The 17,079-nt window shown below is 43.2% G+C and overlaps 2 protein-coding genes across 4 annotated transcripts in view; one reads left to right on the top strand and one right to left on the bottom strand.

Moving 5' to 3' along the window:
- HOMEZ (homeobox and leucine zipper encoding) overlaps positions 1 to 5,341 on the top strand; it is a 34,530-nt gene extending 29,189 nt beyond the window's left edge. For all 3 annotated transcript variants that reach the window (XM_011990672.1, XM_011990673.1, XM_011990674.1), the window contains one exon: positions 2,199 to 5,341. In XM_011990672.1, coding sequence (XP_011846062.1) covers positions 2,199 to 3,805 — 1,607 coding nt within the window. In that variant the 3' untranslated portion in view covers positions 3,806 to 5,341. The remainder of the gene's footprint in view (positions 1 to 2,198) is intronic.
- Positions 5,342 to 5,901: 560 nt separating this feature from the next.
- Positions 5,902 to 17,079, bottom strand: part of RNF212B (ring finger protein 212B) — a 54,750-nt gene continuing 43,572 nt past the window's right edge. Inside the window, exons 8-13 of the mRNA XM_011990713.1 lie at positions 14,536 to 14,596; positions 14,100 to 14,148; positions 10,461 to 10,500; positions 9,467 to 9,564; positions 8,385 to 8,446; positions 5,902 to 6,559 (exon numbers count right to left, since the gene is read on the bottom strand). Of these exons, the coding sequence (XP_011846103.1) occupies positions 6,491 to 6,559; positions 8,385 to 8,446; positions 9,467 to 9,564; positions 10,461 to 10,500; positions 14,100 to 14,148; positions 14,536 to 14,596 (379 nt within the window). The 3' untranslated portion in view covers positions 5,902 to 6,490. The remainder of the gene's footprint in view (positions 6,560 to 8,384; positions 8,447 to 9,466; positions 9,565 to 10,460; positions 10,501 to 14,099; positions 14,149 to 14,535; positions 14,597 to 17,079) is intronic.

Raw genomic sequence — 17,079 nt, 5'->3', positions numbered from 1 at the left:
CCAAGATCGCGCCACTGCACACCAGCCTGGGTGACAAAAGACTCTGTCTCAAAAAAAAAAAAAAAAATAGTTATTAACAGTTCTGGCCAGGGGCCGTGGCTCAGGCCTGTAATCCCAGCACTTTGGGAGGCTGAGGCCAGTGGATCACTTGAGGTCAGGAGTTCGAGACCATCCTGGTTAACATGGTGAAACCTCATCTCTACTAAAAATACAAAATATAATAGGGCATGGTGGCGCACGCCTGTAGTCCCAGCTACTCGGGAAGTTGAGGCACAAGAATCACTTGAACCCAGGAGGCAGAGGCTGCAGTGAGCTGAGATCATGTCACTGCACTCCAGTCTCGGCAACAAAGCGAGACCCTCCCTGCTCAAAAAAACAAAACAAAATAAAACAAAAAAAAACAGTTCTCAGGGCCAGGTGCAGTGGCTCACTCCAGTAATCTCAGCACTTTGGGAGGCTGAGGTGGGAGGATCACTTGAGGCTAGGAGTTTGAGACCAGCCTAGGCAACATAGTGAGACCCTGTCTACAAAAAATTTTAAGATTAGCCAGATATGGCTGCATATACCTGTAGTCCTAGCTACTTGGGAGGCTGAGGTAGGAGGATTGCTTGAGCCTAAGAGTTCAAAGCTGCAATGAGCCATGATCACACCACCGCACTCCAGCCTATGCAACAGAGTGAGACCCTGTCTCTTGAAAAAACAAAAACAAAAATGTACACACACACACACAAACAAGTTGAAATTATTGCTCCTCTTGTTTTTGTGGTTGAGTCTTCACTGTGTGATTCTTGTTCCATGAATTTAGAAGGTGAGAGTTGGTGGATAGCTTCTAGAAGTGGATTTGAATAGGAAAGATGAAGGCTGTATCAGAGCTATGATGGTGCCACTGCACTCCAGCCTGGGTGGCCTGGGTGACAGAGCAATATTATCTCTTAAAAAAAAAAACAAAACCCCACCAGCTGGCTGTGGTGACTCATACCTGTAATCCTAGCACTTTGGGAGGCCAGAGGCAGGTGGATCACGAGGTCAGGAGTTCAAGACCAGCCTGGCCAAGATGGTGAAACCCCATCTCTACTAAAAATACAAAAAGTAGCCAGGCGTGGTGGTGGGCACCTGTAATCCCAGCTACTCGGAAGGCTGAGGCAGAGAATTGCTTGAACCCGGGAGTGGAGGTTGCAGTGAGCCAAGATCGTGCCACTGCACTCCAGCCTGGCAACAGAGCGAGACTCAGTCTCAAACACACACACACATACACACACACACACATACACACAAAAACTGTATCAGGATCAGTTTTCCTTCTTAACCTCTAAAGACAGGTTTTTTTTGTTTTGTTTTTTTTTTTGAGACGGAGTCTTACCCTGTGACCCAGGCTGGAGTGCAATGGCACTGATCTCGGCTTACTGCAACCTCCGCCTCCTGGATTCAGATGATTCTCCTGCCTCAGCCTCCTGAGTAGCTGGGATTACAGGCGCTCACCACCATGCCCAGCTAATTTTTGTATTTTTAGTAGAGACGGGGTTTCACCATGTTGGGCAGGATGGTCTCGATCTCCTGACCTTGTGATCCTCCCGCCTTGGCCTCCCAAAGTGCTGGGATTACAGGCATGAGCCACTGTACCCGGCCTTTTTTTGTTTGTTTTAGATAGGGTCTCACTCTATCACCCAGGCTGGAGTGCAGTGGTGCAAGCATAGCTCACTGCAGCCTCGACCTCCCAGGCTCAAGCAGTCCTCCTGCCTCAGCCTCCCAAGTTGTTGGGACTACAGGCACGAACCACCATGCCCAGCTGATTTTTAAATTTTTTGTAGTCTCACCATGTTGCCCAAGCTGGTATCAAACCCCTGGGCTCAAGCAATCCCTCTCACCTAGGCCTCCTGAAGTGCTGGGATTACAGGTATGAGCCACCATGACTGGCTTTAAAGACAGATTTTTTTCTTGGAACAACACTCACCAGTCATGTGACTGGGGGTAATTTAACATCTATGGACTTTAGTCCACAGAAAATTGGAATTAAAGCAGGGTCTGATGACTTGTTTGTGAAAATTAAATAAGAAACTGTTGAAGCACTTAAAAAGCAATACAACATGATGCAAATAGAAACTTAATTGTTTTGGTGTCCAGCAGTTAGTTTGGTAGAAATTGAGCAATGTGTCAGAAGAGGAGACCCAGTGATTGAGCTGTTTCTTTTCTTATTACAGCTATCTCTGAAGGGCACAAATCAGAAAGCACCATGCCTCCTAATAAAGAGGCCAGCGGTCTCAGTAGTTCACCAGCGGGGCTCATCTGCCTCCCTCCAATCTCTGAGGAGCTACAGCTTGTGTGGACCCAAGCAGCCCAGACCAGTGAGCTAGACAGCAATGAACACCTGCTAAAAACCTTCAGCTACTTTCCCTATCCCAGCCTAGCAGACATTGCCCTTCTCTGCCTACGTTATGGGTTGCAGATGGAGAAAGTCAAGACTTGGTTTATGGCCCAGCGCCTCCGCTGTGGTATTAGCTGGTCATCTGAAGAAATAGAAGAAACTCGAGCCCGAGTAGTCTACCGTCGGGACCAACTCCATTTCAAATCCCTTCTCTCTTTTACTCATCATGCAGGACGGCCCCCAGAGGAGGTGCCTCCTTCTCCAATGCCAGCTCCAGAACAAGTTGGTATTGGAATAGGTCCTCCGTCTCTTAGCAAGCCCACCCAGACGAAAGGATTGAAGGTAGAGCCTGAGGAGTCCTCTCAGATGCCACCACTGCCACAGAGTCACCAGAAATTAAAGGAGTCCCTGATGACACCTGGCAGTGGAGCATTCCCCCACCAATCAGATTTTTGGCAACATCGTCAAAGCAGTGGCTTCTCAAAGGAGCAGGCAGGCAGGGGTCCCAACCAATCACGTGGCATAGGTACTGCTTCCTGGAACCACTCCACAACTGTCCCCCCACCACAAGCTCGGGATAAACCCCCACCAATTGCATTAATTGCCAGTAGTTGTAAGGAGGAGTCAGCATCTAGTGTTACTCCCTCTTCTTCCTCTACCTCCTCTTCTTCTTTCCAGGTACTGGCTAATGGAGCTACTGCCACCTCTAAACCCCTCCAGCCATTAGGCTGTATCCCACAGTCAGTGTCACCCAGTGAACAGGCATTACCCCCACATCTGGAACCAGCCTGGCCCCAAGGGCTACGGCATAATTCAGTACCAGGTAGGGTTGGCCCCACAGAGTACCTTTCCCCAGATATGCAACGCCAGCGAAAGACCAAGCGCAAAACCAAAGAGCAGCTGGCTATCCTCAAATCCTTTTTTTTACAGTGCCAATGGGCACGGCGTGAGGATTACCAAAAGTTAGAACAGATTACTGGTTTACCTCGGCCTGAGATCATTCAGTGGTTTGGTGACACACGTTATGCCTTGAAGCATGGGCAACTAAAATGGTTTCGGGACAACGCAGTACCTGGTGCCCCTAGTTTCCAAGACCTAGCAATTCCTACACCACCACCATCAACCCGCTCCTTGAATGAAAGGGCTGAGACATCACCTCTGCCGATCCCTCCACCCCCACCGGATATACAACCCTTGGAGAGGTACTGGGCAGCCCACCAACAGCTACGGGAAACTGATATCCCTCAATTGAGTCAGGCATCAAGGCTTAGCACCCAGCAGGTACTGGATTGGTTTGACTCTCGATTACCTCAGCCAGCTGAGGTGGTAGTTTGTCTAGATGAAGAAGAGGAAGAGGAGGAGGAAGAACTGCTAGAAGGTGATGAGGAAGAAGAGGAGGAGGAGGAAGATGATGATGATGATGATGTGATCATACAAGACTGAGTGGGGAGCTGGGGGAGGGGAGGTCTGTTATGAAAAGATGAAACAACTTAGTAACTGTTTTAAACAAAGAAACCACATTTTTAAAATTACCTTGTGGCAGAGAACTAAAAAGCTTTGTGTTCTTCAGGGTGGGTGGCAGGGGAATATAGTGAGGGTGGACCAGGGAGGATGACCATAGGGCACTAAGTAAGGCTGGGATTGGATCAGCAGAAATCCAGAGCTCTAACCTTAGTGTAGAGAGTGCTAAGGATCTGGGGAAACCATGGGCTGGCAAACTGCTCTTGCTCACCTCGTGTCTGCTGTTCTTTTCCCTTAGTGTACTATAGAGAGGCCAGACATTGGCTCCACCTCTCCAGGAGGATTGGAAAGGAGGAGTAAAGGATTCTGATTTGATTGATGATTCCAGTGCATCCCCAATCCCACCATCTTACCTGGAATATAAGGCTGCCTTGCACCCCGTTTCTGAGCACAAGTCTGTGCATGATGCAACTGACTCTTACTTTTTTTCTTAATAACTGATCATTTCCTAGACAACCAAGATTCTCAGTAAGTCCCAATCTCATCAGAAATATTAATATTTCCTTTTCCTCATACCAACTTGACTATGTTTCACCTGCTTCATGACTAAATCACAGGTGGCAGAATATTTTCGGGTTTTTTTTTTTTTTTTTGAGATGGAGTCTTGCTCTGTCACCCAGGCTGGAGTGCAGTGACGCAATCTCAGCTCACTGCAAGCTCTGCCTCCCGGGTTCATGCCATTCTCCTGCCTCAGCCTCCCAAGTAGCTGGGACTACAGGCGCCCACCACCATGCCCGGCTAATTTTTTTACATTTTTAGTAGAGATGGGGTTTCACCGTGTTAGCCAGGATGGTCTTGATCTCCTGACCTCGTGATCTGCCCGCCTCAGTCTCCCAAAGTGCTGGGATTACAGGCGTGAGCCACTGTACCCGGCTATTTTCAGTTTTTATGCTGGGACCACTTTGCTTTGTAGTTTTTTCTGTCTTTCCAAAATCCTCACTCTGTTCACTGTTTGTCTCAGGGTAAATCTTCCCCCACCGAGCTTGTGAAAAACTTTAATAATTGGGTAGAGAATAATTTAGAATGGATATTTATTGGAGGTGGTAATTAGGGAAGATGTCATTTTAAAAAGTAGAACTGTGTTACAAAGGGGTGAAAGAGGGAATAGTTTCCCCTTGTTGAAGGGCAGTGGAGGTAGGTTCCAGGTTTGGTTTTACAAACCTGATAACTACCTCCTGTCCAACTTGACAGAGACTAAATTTTCATCTTTTTGCTGTCAATTTGTTTCTGAAAAAGAGACTTTTCCCCTCTCTTTATAGGATCTGTCTTAGGGACAGAGGGACCATCGTCTTTAAGTGAATTAATTATTGATGTTTTAGAATGGTTTTCATCAGTTGGGATCAGCTATATGGCAAATAGGTATCATCAATGAGTTAACCATCTAAAAATAAAAGAGTAGAAGCCCTAGAATGCTAGAATAATAATAAAAAGGCCAAAAATAAAATTGTTTCTCTCTCATCCACTTTGCCACTCCTATGGTTTAGGGATTAATGGAACCAAATCCATTAACATTCTAACTCAGCATACTTTTAATTTATTGTTTGGAGGGGCAGGACTTATTGAGGTAAATTAAAAGAAGAATAAAAACTTTAAAAGGAAGTAGTTCAGCATCTGTCACCAGCCAGGTTGTTTCTCAGCCATCAAATGATAATGACTGAAATTTCTGAGGCTTCAGGAGTAACAGAGATACAACAATCTTGGAGGTAACTCCATTTGCTACAGGACAGACTCTTGCCTAAAAGAGAAGGTGTCTAGAAATGCCTTTAAAATAAATTCAGAGTACCAGAAAGGGTATAGGGCTCCTAATTCAGATACAAGGTCATTCCCAAGAGCTAATTTATTTCTGGCAGATGCCTGCTATTTTCTGTTTTCCCAGTATTTTTGCTTAAGGCCAACTTGTGAGTGGCTAACCTATTTAATTCCTCATTTCTGCCTTTTAGTACCCAAAGTACATGTTTGATCTCAGTGGTAGTGTTGTTTGCCTATTCCACCATTCTAGAACTTGTAATAGTGATAGAATTGTAGCAATAAAAGGGTGTCGTCTTAATTTTACTATCTATATACTAAACAGAAAATCAGTGTCTCCAACAGTTTTTTTCAATAGAAAGGAAAATTAGCATTTAATAGTAACTAAGCATAGAGGAAACAATAGGCAAATAGAAAGTGTATAATAAGGACAAAGAACAGAGATGTTACTTGTTAACATTGGCAATGTGACAGTATATCCATAGCTAAAAATGAAATCCAGAAATGAAACAGTGATGAGTATATGATCCATCACAATCCCCATTCCCAACTCCCAACCAAGCATGATGCCAATAATTATTTTTATGACCTTTGTTTCAAATTGTAGGAAATGAGGGGAGCTACCAAGGTCTTCTGGAAGAGCTATAAACATCTTCCTGAAGCACTAGCCTTTTGTAAGACCTGACCACTGTCCTGGGAGGTGATAAGGGTGAATAGGGTAAAGATGGAGGGAGCATAAGGTATAGAGTGAAACTAGGAAACAATGCAGGGATAAATTTTCCGGGGCCATCACCCCTAATGGGTCCTGGAAGCTACAGTCCATCCTTCAGCAGTATGTATAGATCAGACCTTGAAGATGATCTATCTGGAAGTGGTCCATGCTTCTCTCCCACTGGGTAATCCCATCTGCCTCTGTTGTTGGTAGAGAGTCTGCAGCAGAGGACAAAAAGGTAGATGTGGGTGTTTATAACAACAAAAAGGGCAAGAAAGTCTCTCTGAACTCATTGTATGAAGCTTATCGAGACAGACACCACTGCTTTTGCTTCCCCATAGTTTTCTTCATTGCATGATAACTAGTTTTTCCAAACTAGGATTTACTACATCTAATGTGACAGTCTCTGGAACATTTCAGTGGCTATGGTGATAATAATAAGGATGAATATTTGAAAATTATTTTGGAAAATCTGGGACATATGACTACCACACCCAGAGATGACTACCAGGGAGGCAGAGTACTTAGGCCTCTGAGGAGGTGGCATTTCCTTCAATACCTTTAAAATTTTTTCACATTTTCAAACAATAGATAGAATAGTATAATGAACTCATGTGCCCATTGTACATCTTTAACAAATAATTCATGGCCAATCTTTTATTTCTACTCTCCCACTGTCCCTCCCTACTAAATTAGGGATGCAAACCCCAGACATCATTTGACTTTTCATCCATAAATAGTATGTATCTATAAAAGTGAATGGCTATTTTTAAAAACATAACTACAATATCATCATACCAAAAACTCTCCAATATTAACAATTATTTAATATCAAATGTCCAATAGATAATTTTGTTAAACTGTCTCATGAATTGTTTTTTTTTTAAATTTTTTTTTCTACAGCTTGTTTCAGTCAAGATCCAGTTAGGGGCCAAATATTTGTAGACGGTTTATTAAGCTTTTAAGTATTTTTTCCTCTGTAGGTTAATCCCTCCATTTGTGAGGATCTTAGGGAGGACTGTTATTTCCCCAGTGTTGCCTCTTAAGGCTTAGACCCTAATTTCTTACTGATGAAAATAAAAGGGCATCTTGGAATATGGGAGCAAAATATATACCTACCTTAGTATGAAGGAACTGTCCCTGGGGACACCAGGAGCTTGGAGTGAAAAAAGGGCCTAAATATGCTCAAAATCCAAGCCATTAAAAAAAAAAAAAAAAAGGCAAGACTGGACTTTTATTTTTTTATTTTTATTTATTTATTTATTTTTGAGATGGAGTCTCGCTCTGTTTACCCAGGCACTGGAGTGCAGTGGCATGATCTCAGCTCACTGCAACCTCCGCCCCCCAGGTTCAAGCAGTTCTCCTGTCTCAGCCTCTCTTGTAGCTGAGATTACAGGTGCCTGCCACTGCACCCAGCTAATTTTTGTATTTTCAGTAGAGATGGGGTTTTACCATATTGGTCAGGCTGGTCTCTAACTCCTGACCTCAGGTTATCCACCCGCCTCGGCCTCCCAAAGTGCTGAGATTACTGGCGTGAGCCACCGCCCCCGGTGACTTTTCATTTAACAGAACTCTTTACAAACCTTTCCTTGTTACCATGCCCTTTTCCTTTTGTTACTGGAATCGGAATCATAGTCCCATAAATTTATAAAATATTACTCTAGCTGTCTCTGGAGAAGTAAATGTGGTTTTTCCTAGTTCAAGTAGTACCTCTACCCAAAAGATATATTTCATAGAAAATACTTGATTGTGGAACTACTGAAAATGTCAGTGTGTCCACACTTATTTCATCCTGGCCAAGACCTCTCAGTTTAAAGCCTCTCACTAGCATGTGACTTCATTTTAAAACCCCAAACCAGGAAGCTAATCCAACAGTAGGATAAAATCTAGAATTGAGACCATTCTGGAAGGTTGTGAACATACAGTTACCAGAAACTCATATCGTTCTTCACTGGTTATATTCCACTACCCTGAGGCATTTAGTGTGCAGGCCTAACCATGTGAGATTTTATGCACAGACAAGTTAGACTAGCCAGGTCTCACCTGCAGGACTGGAAGCTGGAAACTAGGAAGACTCTCTAGTGTGGTTCTGCTCTCCCTCTGAGCTGAAGGATAGAATGGAACAGTGAAAGATGACTTCCTTGGGCAGTTTCTCGGCGGTGTTACTTGTGGGTCAGGGTAACGAGGTAGTTCTTTTTTTTTTTTTTTAATTTTTAATTTTTTTTTTTTTTTTGATTTTTGAGACCTTTTTTTTTAATTTTTAATTTTTTTTTTTTTTTTGAGACGGAGTCTCGCTCTGTCACCCAGGCTGGAGTGCAGTGACTGGATCTCAGCTCACTGCAAGCTCCGCCTACTGGGTTCACGCCATTCTCCTGCCTCAGCCTCCGGAGTAGCTGGGACTACAGGCACCCGCCACCTCACCCGGCTAGTTTTTTGTATTTTTTTTAGTAGAGACGGAGTTTCACCATGTTAGCCAGGATGGTCTCGATCTCCTGACCTCGTGATCCGCCCATCTCGGCCTCCCAAAGTGCTGGGATTACAGGCTTGAGCCACTGCGCCCGGCCACGAGGTAGTTCTTAAAGGAACACTACTCAGAAGGGAAACACAATTATCAATTTAAGAAATGGGTTATAAAGTCTGTTCTTTTCCTGTGAGGACCAGGTACTGGCAGAGGTCTGAGATTTAACGATGAGTGGAAAGATAGGCAATATAAAGATTTAGGTGAGTTATGGAAGATGGCAGCCTCTTAACAAGAGGACTGGTGGTACCACCTTTACTGAAAAAGATGCAGAGAAAAATGGATATTGGCCTTATAATCCTCAGAACTGAGTGCCCAGCATTTTCAATATAGGGACTTTTGAGAAGCCAGTTTAGTCCTACAGGCCAACCTTCTGGCTAAACAGTAGGACTCAACTGGTGACAGGATGAGTGCTAACCAGGCAAAACCCAGAGTTTCCCTTCACTCTGAAGAAAATGGGATGGCTCTTAAAGAATATTAAGGAGCCAACTAGAGACAATGCTCTTTGGGGGGCAAACCTCAACATCTTGTCATCTTGAAAATCTTCAGTTTAGTATATGTGCCTATAGTTGAAGCTCCATTCCTCTGGAAATGTTATTTAACTTACCAAAATTGTTGGGGGTGAGGACTCTTGTGTGACCTGAATGCCCATTTGGGGATGGTCTGAAAGAAAAAATCCCCTGTCCAGAGGAGGCAGATGAAGGTCTAAGGAAAGGAAATAAAAGCATCAGCAGAGAAAAGGAAAGGTAAAAGTAAAAATAAAAAGCATATGTAATGGAAGAGTCTATACAGTTAGGCCAGAGAGGAAAAAAATCCCCTGCTTGCAACTGAGGATAATTTTTTTGTTTTTGGAGACAGGGTCTCACTCTGTTACCCAGGTTGGAGTGCAGTAGTATGATCATGGCTCACTGCAGCCTTGACTTCCTAAACTCAAGCAATCCTCCTGTCTTAGCCTCCCAAGTAGCGGGGACCACTAGCATACACCCACCAAGCCCAGGTAATTAGGTCTCGCTTTGTTGCTCAGGCTGGTCTCCAACACCTGGGCTTAAGCAATCCTCCCACCTTGGGCTCCCTAAGTGCTGGAATTACAGGTGGGAGCCACTACCTGTCCAAAATACAGTAATTTGGATGTATATTAAACACAGTGCTATCCAACTTCCTTTTTGCTTATAAGGCACATTATAAACTTCAGTGGTACAAGCCAGTGGAAAAGTAACCCCAGGACTGCTGGCAGAGTTCTGTTGTTTTTGTTTGTTTTTTTGAGACATTGTCTCACTCTGTCACCCAGGCTGCAGGGCAGTGACACCATCTCAGCTCACTGCAACCTCCACCTTCTGGATTCAGCAATTCTCCTGCCTCAGCCTCCTGAGTAGCTGGGATTACAGGCATTTGCCACCACTCCCGGCTAATTTTTGCACTTTTAGTAGAGACGGGGTTTTGCCATGTTGGCCATGCTGGTCTCGAACTCCTGACCTCACGTGATCCACCCTCCTCGGCCTCCCAAAGTGCTGGGATTACAGGCGTGAGCCACCGCACCAAGCCTGCTGGCAGAGTTTAAGTATGAACACATCCCAAGAAAAAGGAAGCGCAGTGTTACTCACCTATAAGATAGGCTGTGAGTTGAAGCTGGTGAAGGGGTTTCTGGAAAGCATAAAAATAAGCCTATGAGATCACCCATGAACTGGAGAAGAGATTCAGGTATACTTGGGGCCAGGGCAAAGGAAATGGAGATAAAAGATTTTTAGTATATACGTTAGGGTTGGGGGCTAATGCCAAGTGAAAAAGCTCACAAATCACATAGCAGTATCTCTTATAGGTGCTTTCCTCTCCCTTTCATGAGTCTGTGGACTGAGATCCCTCACTGCCTTCATGTGCTCTAATGTATCTGTGCCTTGGCTTCCCCTCTAAGATGGAAATCACCAGAAAGAATGGGTAAAGACAAAAATTAGTTACGAGTGACATCAACAAAAATGGCAGAGCAAAGACCTCCAAAAATTTCCTCCTCCATAAAAGCAATGAGAAAATTGGCATAATGGTCAGAATCAACTTCTTCAGAAATCTGGAAATTAACAAAGGGCTTGTAGTAATCTGGAGAATGTTTATTCAAGAAAAATAGCAGAATGTTAGTAAAAACAGCAAGGTTTGTGGCATTTTAACTTGCTTTATTGCCATTTCTCCTTCTCTGGCTCCATGGTAGCCTTGAAAACCAACAGGGCACACTCATGGTGAAAACCAACAGTCTGGCAGTCACTAGAGGGGATGGAACAGGGTTAGAGCTTTTTGAAGGACTCATTCCCAGAGAATTGTTATAATTTGACCTGTCTAGTGGTTCCCTGGAAGACCCCACTTTCAAGGTTGTCTTTATTTGACAGCACCAGGATTTGGAGCTCAAGTTCACCAGGACTTGGAGCTCAGAGCTTACCAAGTGCAGAAAAACCTTTCTCCAGTCTGTTGAAAACAATTAGAAGCACTTGTTTGGCTGCCTAAGGAGATAAATATCAGCTGGGACAAACAAAAGGCTAATCAAAAAGCATGACATATAGAAAACAAATAACAAAATGCAGAAATCAGTCCTTCCTTATCTGTAATTACACTAAATGTAAATGAATTAAAAGGCAGAAACTGGCAGAACAGATGAAAGAAAAAACAAGTCCAACTATACACAGTCTACAGGAGACTCACTTTGGATTCAAAGATGCATATAGGTTGAAAGGAGAAGGATGAAAAAATATATTCCATGCAAAAAACAGTGAACAAAAGAGTGGCTATACTAATATCAGACAAAATAGACTTTAAGACAAAATTGTTGGGCCAGGCATCGTGGCTCATGCCTGTAATCCCAGCACTTTGGGAGGCCAAAGCCGCAAGATCACTTGAGGCCAGGAGTTTGAGACCAGCCTAGCCAACATGGTGAAACCTCGTCTCTACTAAAAATACAAAAATTAGCCATGCGTGGTGGCACATGCCTGTAATCCCAGCTACTCAAGAGGCTGAGGCACGAGAATCGCTTGAAGCTGGGAGAAGAGGTTGCAGTGAGCCGAGATTTTGCCACTGCACTCTCCAAGAGGACAGTGAGACTCTGTCTCAAAAAAAAAAAAAAAAAGTTACAAGAGACAAAGGCATTAAATAATGATAAAGGGGTCCATTTATATCAAGAAGAGAAACATTTATATATGCATCTAACAATAGAGTCCTAAAATACATTAAGCAAAAATTGAGAATTGAAGAGAAAATAAGACAATTTGACAATAATAAGGACTGGCATGGTTGCTCATGCCTATAATCCCAGCACTTTGGGAGCTGAGGCAGGAGTATCGCTTGAGCCCAGGAATTCGAGACCAGCCAGAGCAGAACAGGAAGACCTCATTTCTACAAAGACAAGAAAATTGAAATAAAAAATCTAGCCAGGTGTGGTGGCACATGCCTTTTGTTCTAGCTACTCAGGAGGCTGAAGTGGGACTATCGCTTGAGCGTGGGAGGTGGAGGCTGCAGTGAGGCACAATTGTGCCACTACACTCCAGCATCAGCAACAGAGCGAGACTCTGTCTCAAAAAAACAAGAAAACAAAAAACCAAAAACCACAATAATAGTTGTTGACTTTAATACCCCACTTTCAATAATGGACAGAACAACTGGACTGGATCAGCAAGGAAAGGAAACAGAAGCGTACTAATTGAACAACACGATATACTAACTAAACCTAGCAGACTCTATAGAATACACCACCCAAAAATAGTAGAATATACATTCTTCCCACATACACATGGAGCATTCTCCAGGATGGACCACATGTTGTGTCATAAATTTAAAAGGATTTAAATTACTGAAAGTCAAAATCAATAACAGGAGGAAATTTGGGAACTTCACATATGTGTAGATATTAAACAACACATTGATAAACAACCAATGGGTCCAAAAAACAAAAATCACGAGGGACATTAAAAAATACTTTGGAATGGGATTGGGTGTGGTGGCTCATGCCTGTAATCCCAACACTTTGGCAGGCTGAGGTGGGCAGATCACCTGAGGTGAGGAGTTGGAGACCAGCCTGATCAACATGGTGAAACGCCATCTCTACTAAAAATACAAAAATTAGCCAAGTGTGGTGGCATGAGCTTGTAGTCCCAGCTACTTGGGAGGGTGAACGCAGGAGGTGGAGGTGGCAGTGAGCTGATAAGGCGCTACTGCACTCCAGTCTGGGCGACAGAGTGAGACTCCACCTCAAAAAACAAACAAACAAACAAACTTTGGAATGAATGAAAACAAAACACAGCATGCCAAATGTTATAGGATGCAGTGAAAGCAGTGCTACAGTGAAATTTATGACTGGAAACATCAATAGTAAAAAAGATCTCAGATCAATAATCGAACCTTCCACCTTAAGAAACTAGAAAAAGAAGTAAATCCAAAATAATGAGAAGGAAACTGACTAAACCAGAAGTAAATGAAACAGAAAATAGAAAAAATAATACAGACTCTCAACAAAACGAATTCTTTGAAATGATTGACCAAAAAAAAAAAAAAAAAAGAGGAAAAGACTCAAATTACTAAAATTAAGAATGAAAAAGAGAACATTGTTGTTACTAACCTGAGAGAAATAAATTGTCTAGAACATCTATGTTTTTCAAAGGAGTGGGAGATTTCAAATGTGGGAGATTTAGTGGGAGACTATTTGGAGAATTAAAGAAAAGATATTTGGGGATTTCAAATGATTTCTTGTGAAAGTCCTCTCTGATACATATTCTTTAGGTACTGGTTAATGCCCTTGAAAATGGTAACAACAGTAATAATTTTAAGGGGCTTTAGGTAAGAAATTAAGTAAGCAGACCCAAAATATTCCTTCACTGGAATATTTTTATGTTTAAAACACAGCAAAGAAGCCAGATACCCTTCAGGCCAACAATCGGCATCTTGTGAACCTTCTTTTTATACTTAGCTTATAATGCCATCTTGTGGCAATTCAAAAAAATCCAAGTCAATTTTACTGAAAAGTTATCCTCCATCTCCTAACCAGAGGTTTTCAATGAGTTTCTATCACTCAAATCTTTATTTTCCCCTTATTAGTTGGAAAACAAAAATATCATTATTTGAAAAATTTGTAATGTATGTATGGATACATGGAATCACTGTCTGGAAAAAAAACAAGTGAAATGGCATTATATTATGCATAGAAAACCAGAAATCTGCAGATCTCTGCATAGAGTAGGTTGATTTCTGACACCCTTTCCCCCCCACCTCACCATTATAAGAGTCTCTGGGAGTTCTCCGTCCCTGCAGACCTCTGCCTCCCTGATAGACAAATAATAAGCATCAATTAATAAATATATCTCAGTTATCTGGCTTCCCTATTCCCTATTTATCTATAGCTACACATTCAAGCATATATTGTTCTACTACAGTGGGCATACTAGTCTAAGAAAGATCCATACTTCACTCCTTCCAAAATGAACACCATGGACATTGTTGATTCAGTCCTTAAACACTTTCACTATTTCCACCCCTATTTATTCTCTGTCAGTTTCTAACATCAGGTCTCCATTGCCAGAAGAAAATAGGGTCCAGTAAGACATCAGATAATTTATGCCAAAACCAATATAAATTTAAGTTCTTGATAAACCTTTGCTTTCATTTAGCATTAGAAACTTCAATCTGAAAGATAAGGTGAACTTTACTTACTTGTCCCAAGCCACCAAAGCCAGCCTCTCTATAAGGAATAGATTCCGCTGAGGAGGACCGACTGTATAAGGTGAAACAAAAAGAAAAAAAAGGCAAAAACCTAGTTTTACTTGTTATTGTTGTTGTTTTTTTGTTTTTGTGTTTTTCAGACACAGTCTCGCTCTGTTGCCCAGGCTAGAGCACAATGGCATAAGCTTAGCTCACTGCAACCTCCACATCCTGGGTTCAAGTGATTCTCATGCCTCAGCCTCCCAAGTAGCTAGGACTACAGGCGTGTACCACCATGCCTGGCTAACTTTTGTATTTTTAGTAGAGACTGAGTTTCACCATGTTGGCCAGGTTGGTCTCGAACTCTTGACCTCAAGTGATCCACTCGCCTTGGCCTCCCAAAGTACTAGGATTACAGGCGTGAGCTACTGTGCCCAGCCTCAAAAAAAACCTAGCTTTATATGTTATTAGAACACAGAACACTTGTTTTTTGGGGAAGGGGCATATGCCACTAATAGAAAGTCTCCGAAGCTGGATTGATGCGAGGAAAACACCTTCCCCTTCTAGTTCTGAGAGACTTCCTCTTGGCTCCCAGAAGGAGGGATTCTCTGACTTTGACACACATGGCCACCTTGGCACAAAAGCCTTGTGGTATTAAAAAACAAATTCGTTTTTATGTCCTCTTCTCCCTTTCCATCTTTCAGCATAGACTTAACTCCCTTAAGCCCAGACATCTGTTGGAACCTGACCCCCAGTCATTGATTACCAGTTTGTCAGGCAATCTGGACTTTCCAGTGATGCCACTGAGATGGCATCTGTCAAAAGAGCAGTGGTTCCATTTCTAGATTGTGGATCTTCAGATAAATTCTGCCATTTTCTTTTTTTTTTTTTTTTGAGATGGAGTCTCGCTCTGTCACCCAGGCTGGAGTGCAGTGGCGCAATCTCGGCTCACTGCAAGCTCCGCCTCCCAGGTTCACGCCATTCTCCTGCCTCAGCCTCCCGAGTAGCTGGGACTACAGGCGCCCGCCACCTCGCCCGGCTAATTTTTTGTATTTTTAGTAGAGACGGGGTTTCACCGTGTTCGCCAGGATGGTCTCGATCTCCTGACCTTGTGATCCGCCCGTCTCGGCCTCCCAAAGTGCTGGGATTACAGGCTTGAGCCACCGCGCCCGGCCAATGTTTTCATATTATACATAAAGTTAGGAAGATCACATTATTGTCTCTGAGAGGAAACCATCTTCTACATAAGGAAAGGATATTCATCTCACACAGATATTTAGGGGAAAAGTGTTCTCCACCTGACTGTGATGGGGAAGTAATGCCCACTGGTCGAGGTGTGGTTGACCTGCAAGGAAAAAAAAAGAGGTGGCTCTAATCTCTCTGGGCAGAGGTTAAGTGCAACTTTAGAGGATCAATCAGATCACTGTTTATAGAAATAATAGCTTCCTCTCTGAGCACAAACTGCTTACTCTCATGTATCATAGGTAGCATCCTGAAATATGGAAGCAAAGTTTCCACATAAAACCCATTGCTTTCCAACTCCCTAATTGGAGCTTTCTCCACCTCTGTGTTGCCTATAATAGAAGCTTTAAAGTACACCTTTCTTCCCTCCTCAGTGCCTTATCAAGTACTCTCAACCATACATCTATCCACCCATTCATACATCCCTCCATTGTCTCATCCACCTTAAGAAACTAGAAAAAGAACTAAACCCAAAATAACCAGAAAGAAGGATGCCATCCAACGAGCATATATTTGGGTCTATATTTCCTAGATCCTGAGATTACAAAAATACCTAGAATAACTGAGAGGCTTACAGGCTAGTGGGAGAGATTAAAAAAAAAAATCAGAGCAGTGTTTAAGTGTTGTAATGGGCTTATCAGAACAACAGAAGGACAAAACAACACTAGACGGTAGCTTCTATGAATGTAGGACCGTGTCTTTTTAATCCATAATGCAGGGCTGATATTAAAATATATATAAACATATATATACACACACATATATAGAGAGAGATTTTTTTTAATTGTTTGTTTTGAGACAGAGTCTCGCTCTGTCACCCAGGCTGGGGTGCGGTGGGTGATCTCTGCTCACTGCAAGCTCTGCCTCCCAGGTTCACACCATTCTCCTGCCTCAGCCTCCTGAGCAGCTGGGGCTACAGGTGTCCGCCACCACACCCGGCTAATTTTGTTTTTGTATTTTTAGTAGAGACAGGGTTTCACCATGTTAGCCAGGATGGTTTCAATCTCCTGATTTCATGATCCGCCTGCCTCGGCCTCCCAAAGTGCTGGAATTACAGGCGTGAGCCACCATGCCCGGCCGATACTAAAAATATGTTTAAGAGTTGGTAGATGGCGGGGCCGGTGGCTCAAGCCTGTAATCCCAGCACTTTGGGAGGCCGAGACGGGCGGATCACGAGGTCAGGAGATCGAAACCATCCTGGTTAACACGGTGAAACCCCGTCTCTACTAAAAAAATACAAAAAACTAGCTGGGCGTGGTGGTGGGCGCCTGCAGTCCCAGCTACACGGGAGGCTGAGGCAGGAGAATGGCGTAA

The sequence above is a fragment of the Mandrillus leucophaeus genome, unplaced genomic scaffold (assembly GCF_000951045.1).
Source record: "Mandrillus leucophaeus isolate KB7577 unplaced genomic scaffold, Mleu.le_1.0 Scaffold380, whole genome shotgun sequence".
In the NCBI taxonomy this organism is placed as follows: Eukaryota; Metazoa; Chordata; class Mammalia; order Primates; family Cercopithecidae; genus Mandrillus; species Mandrillus leucophaeus.
Note: the sequence above shows the minus strand (reverse complement) of the source record. Positions and strands in the feature narration are given on the sequence as shown.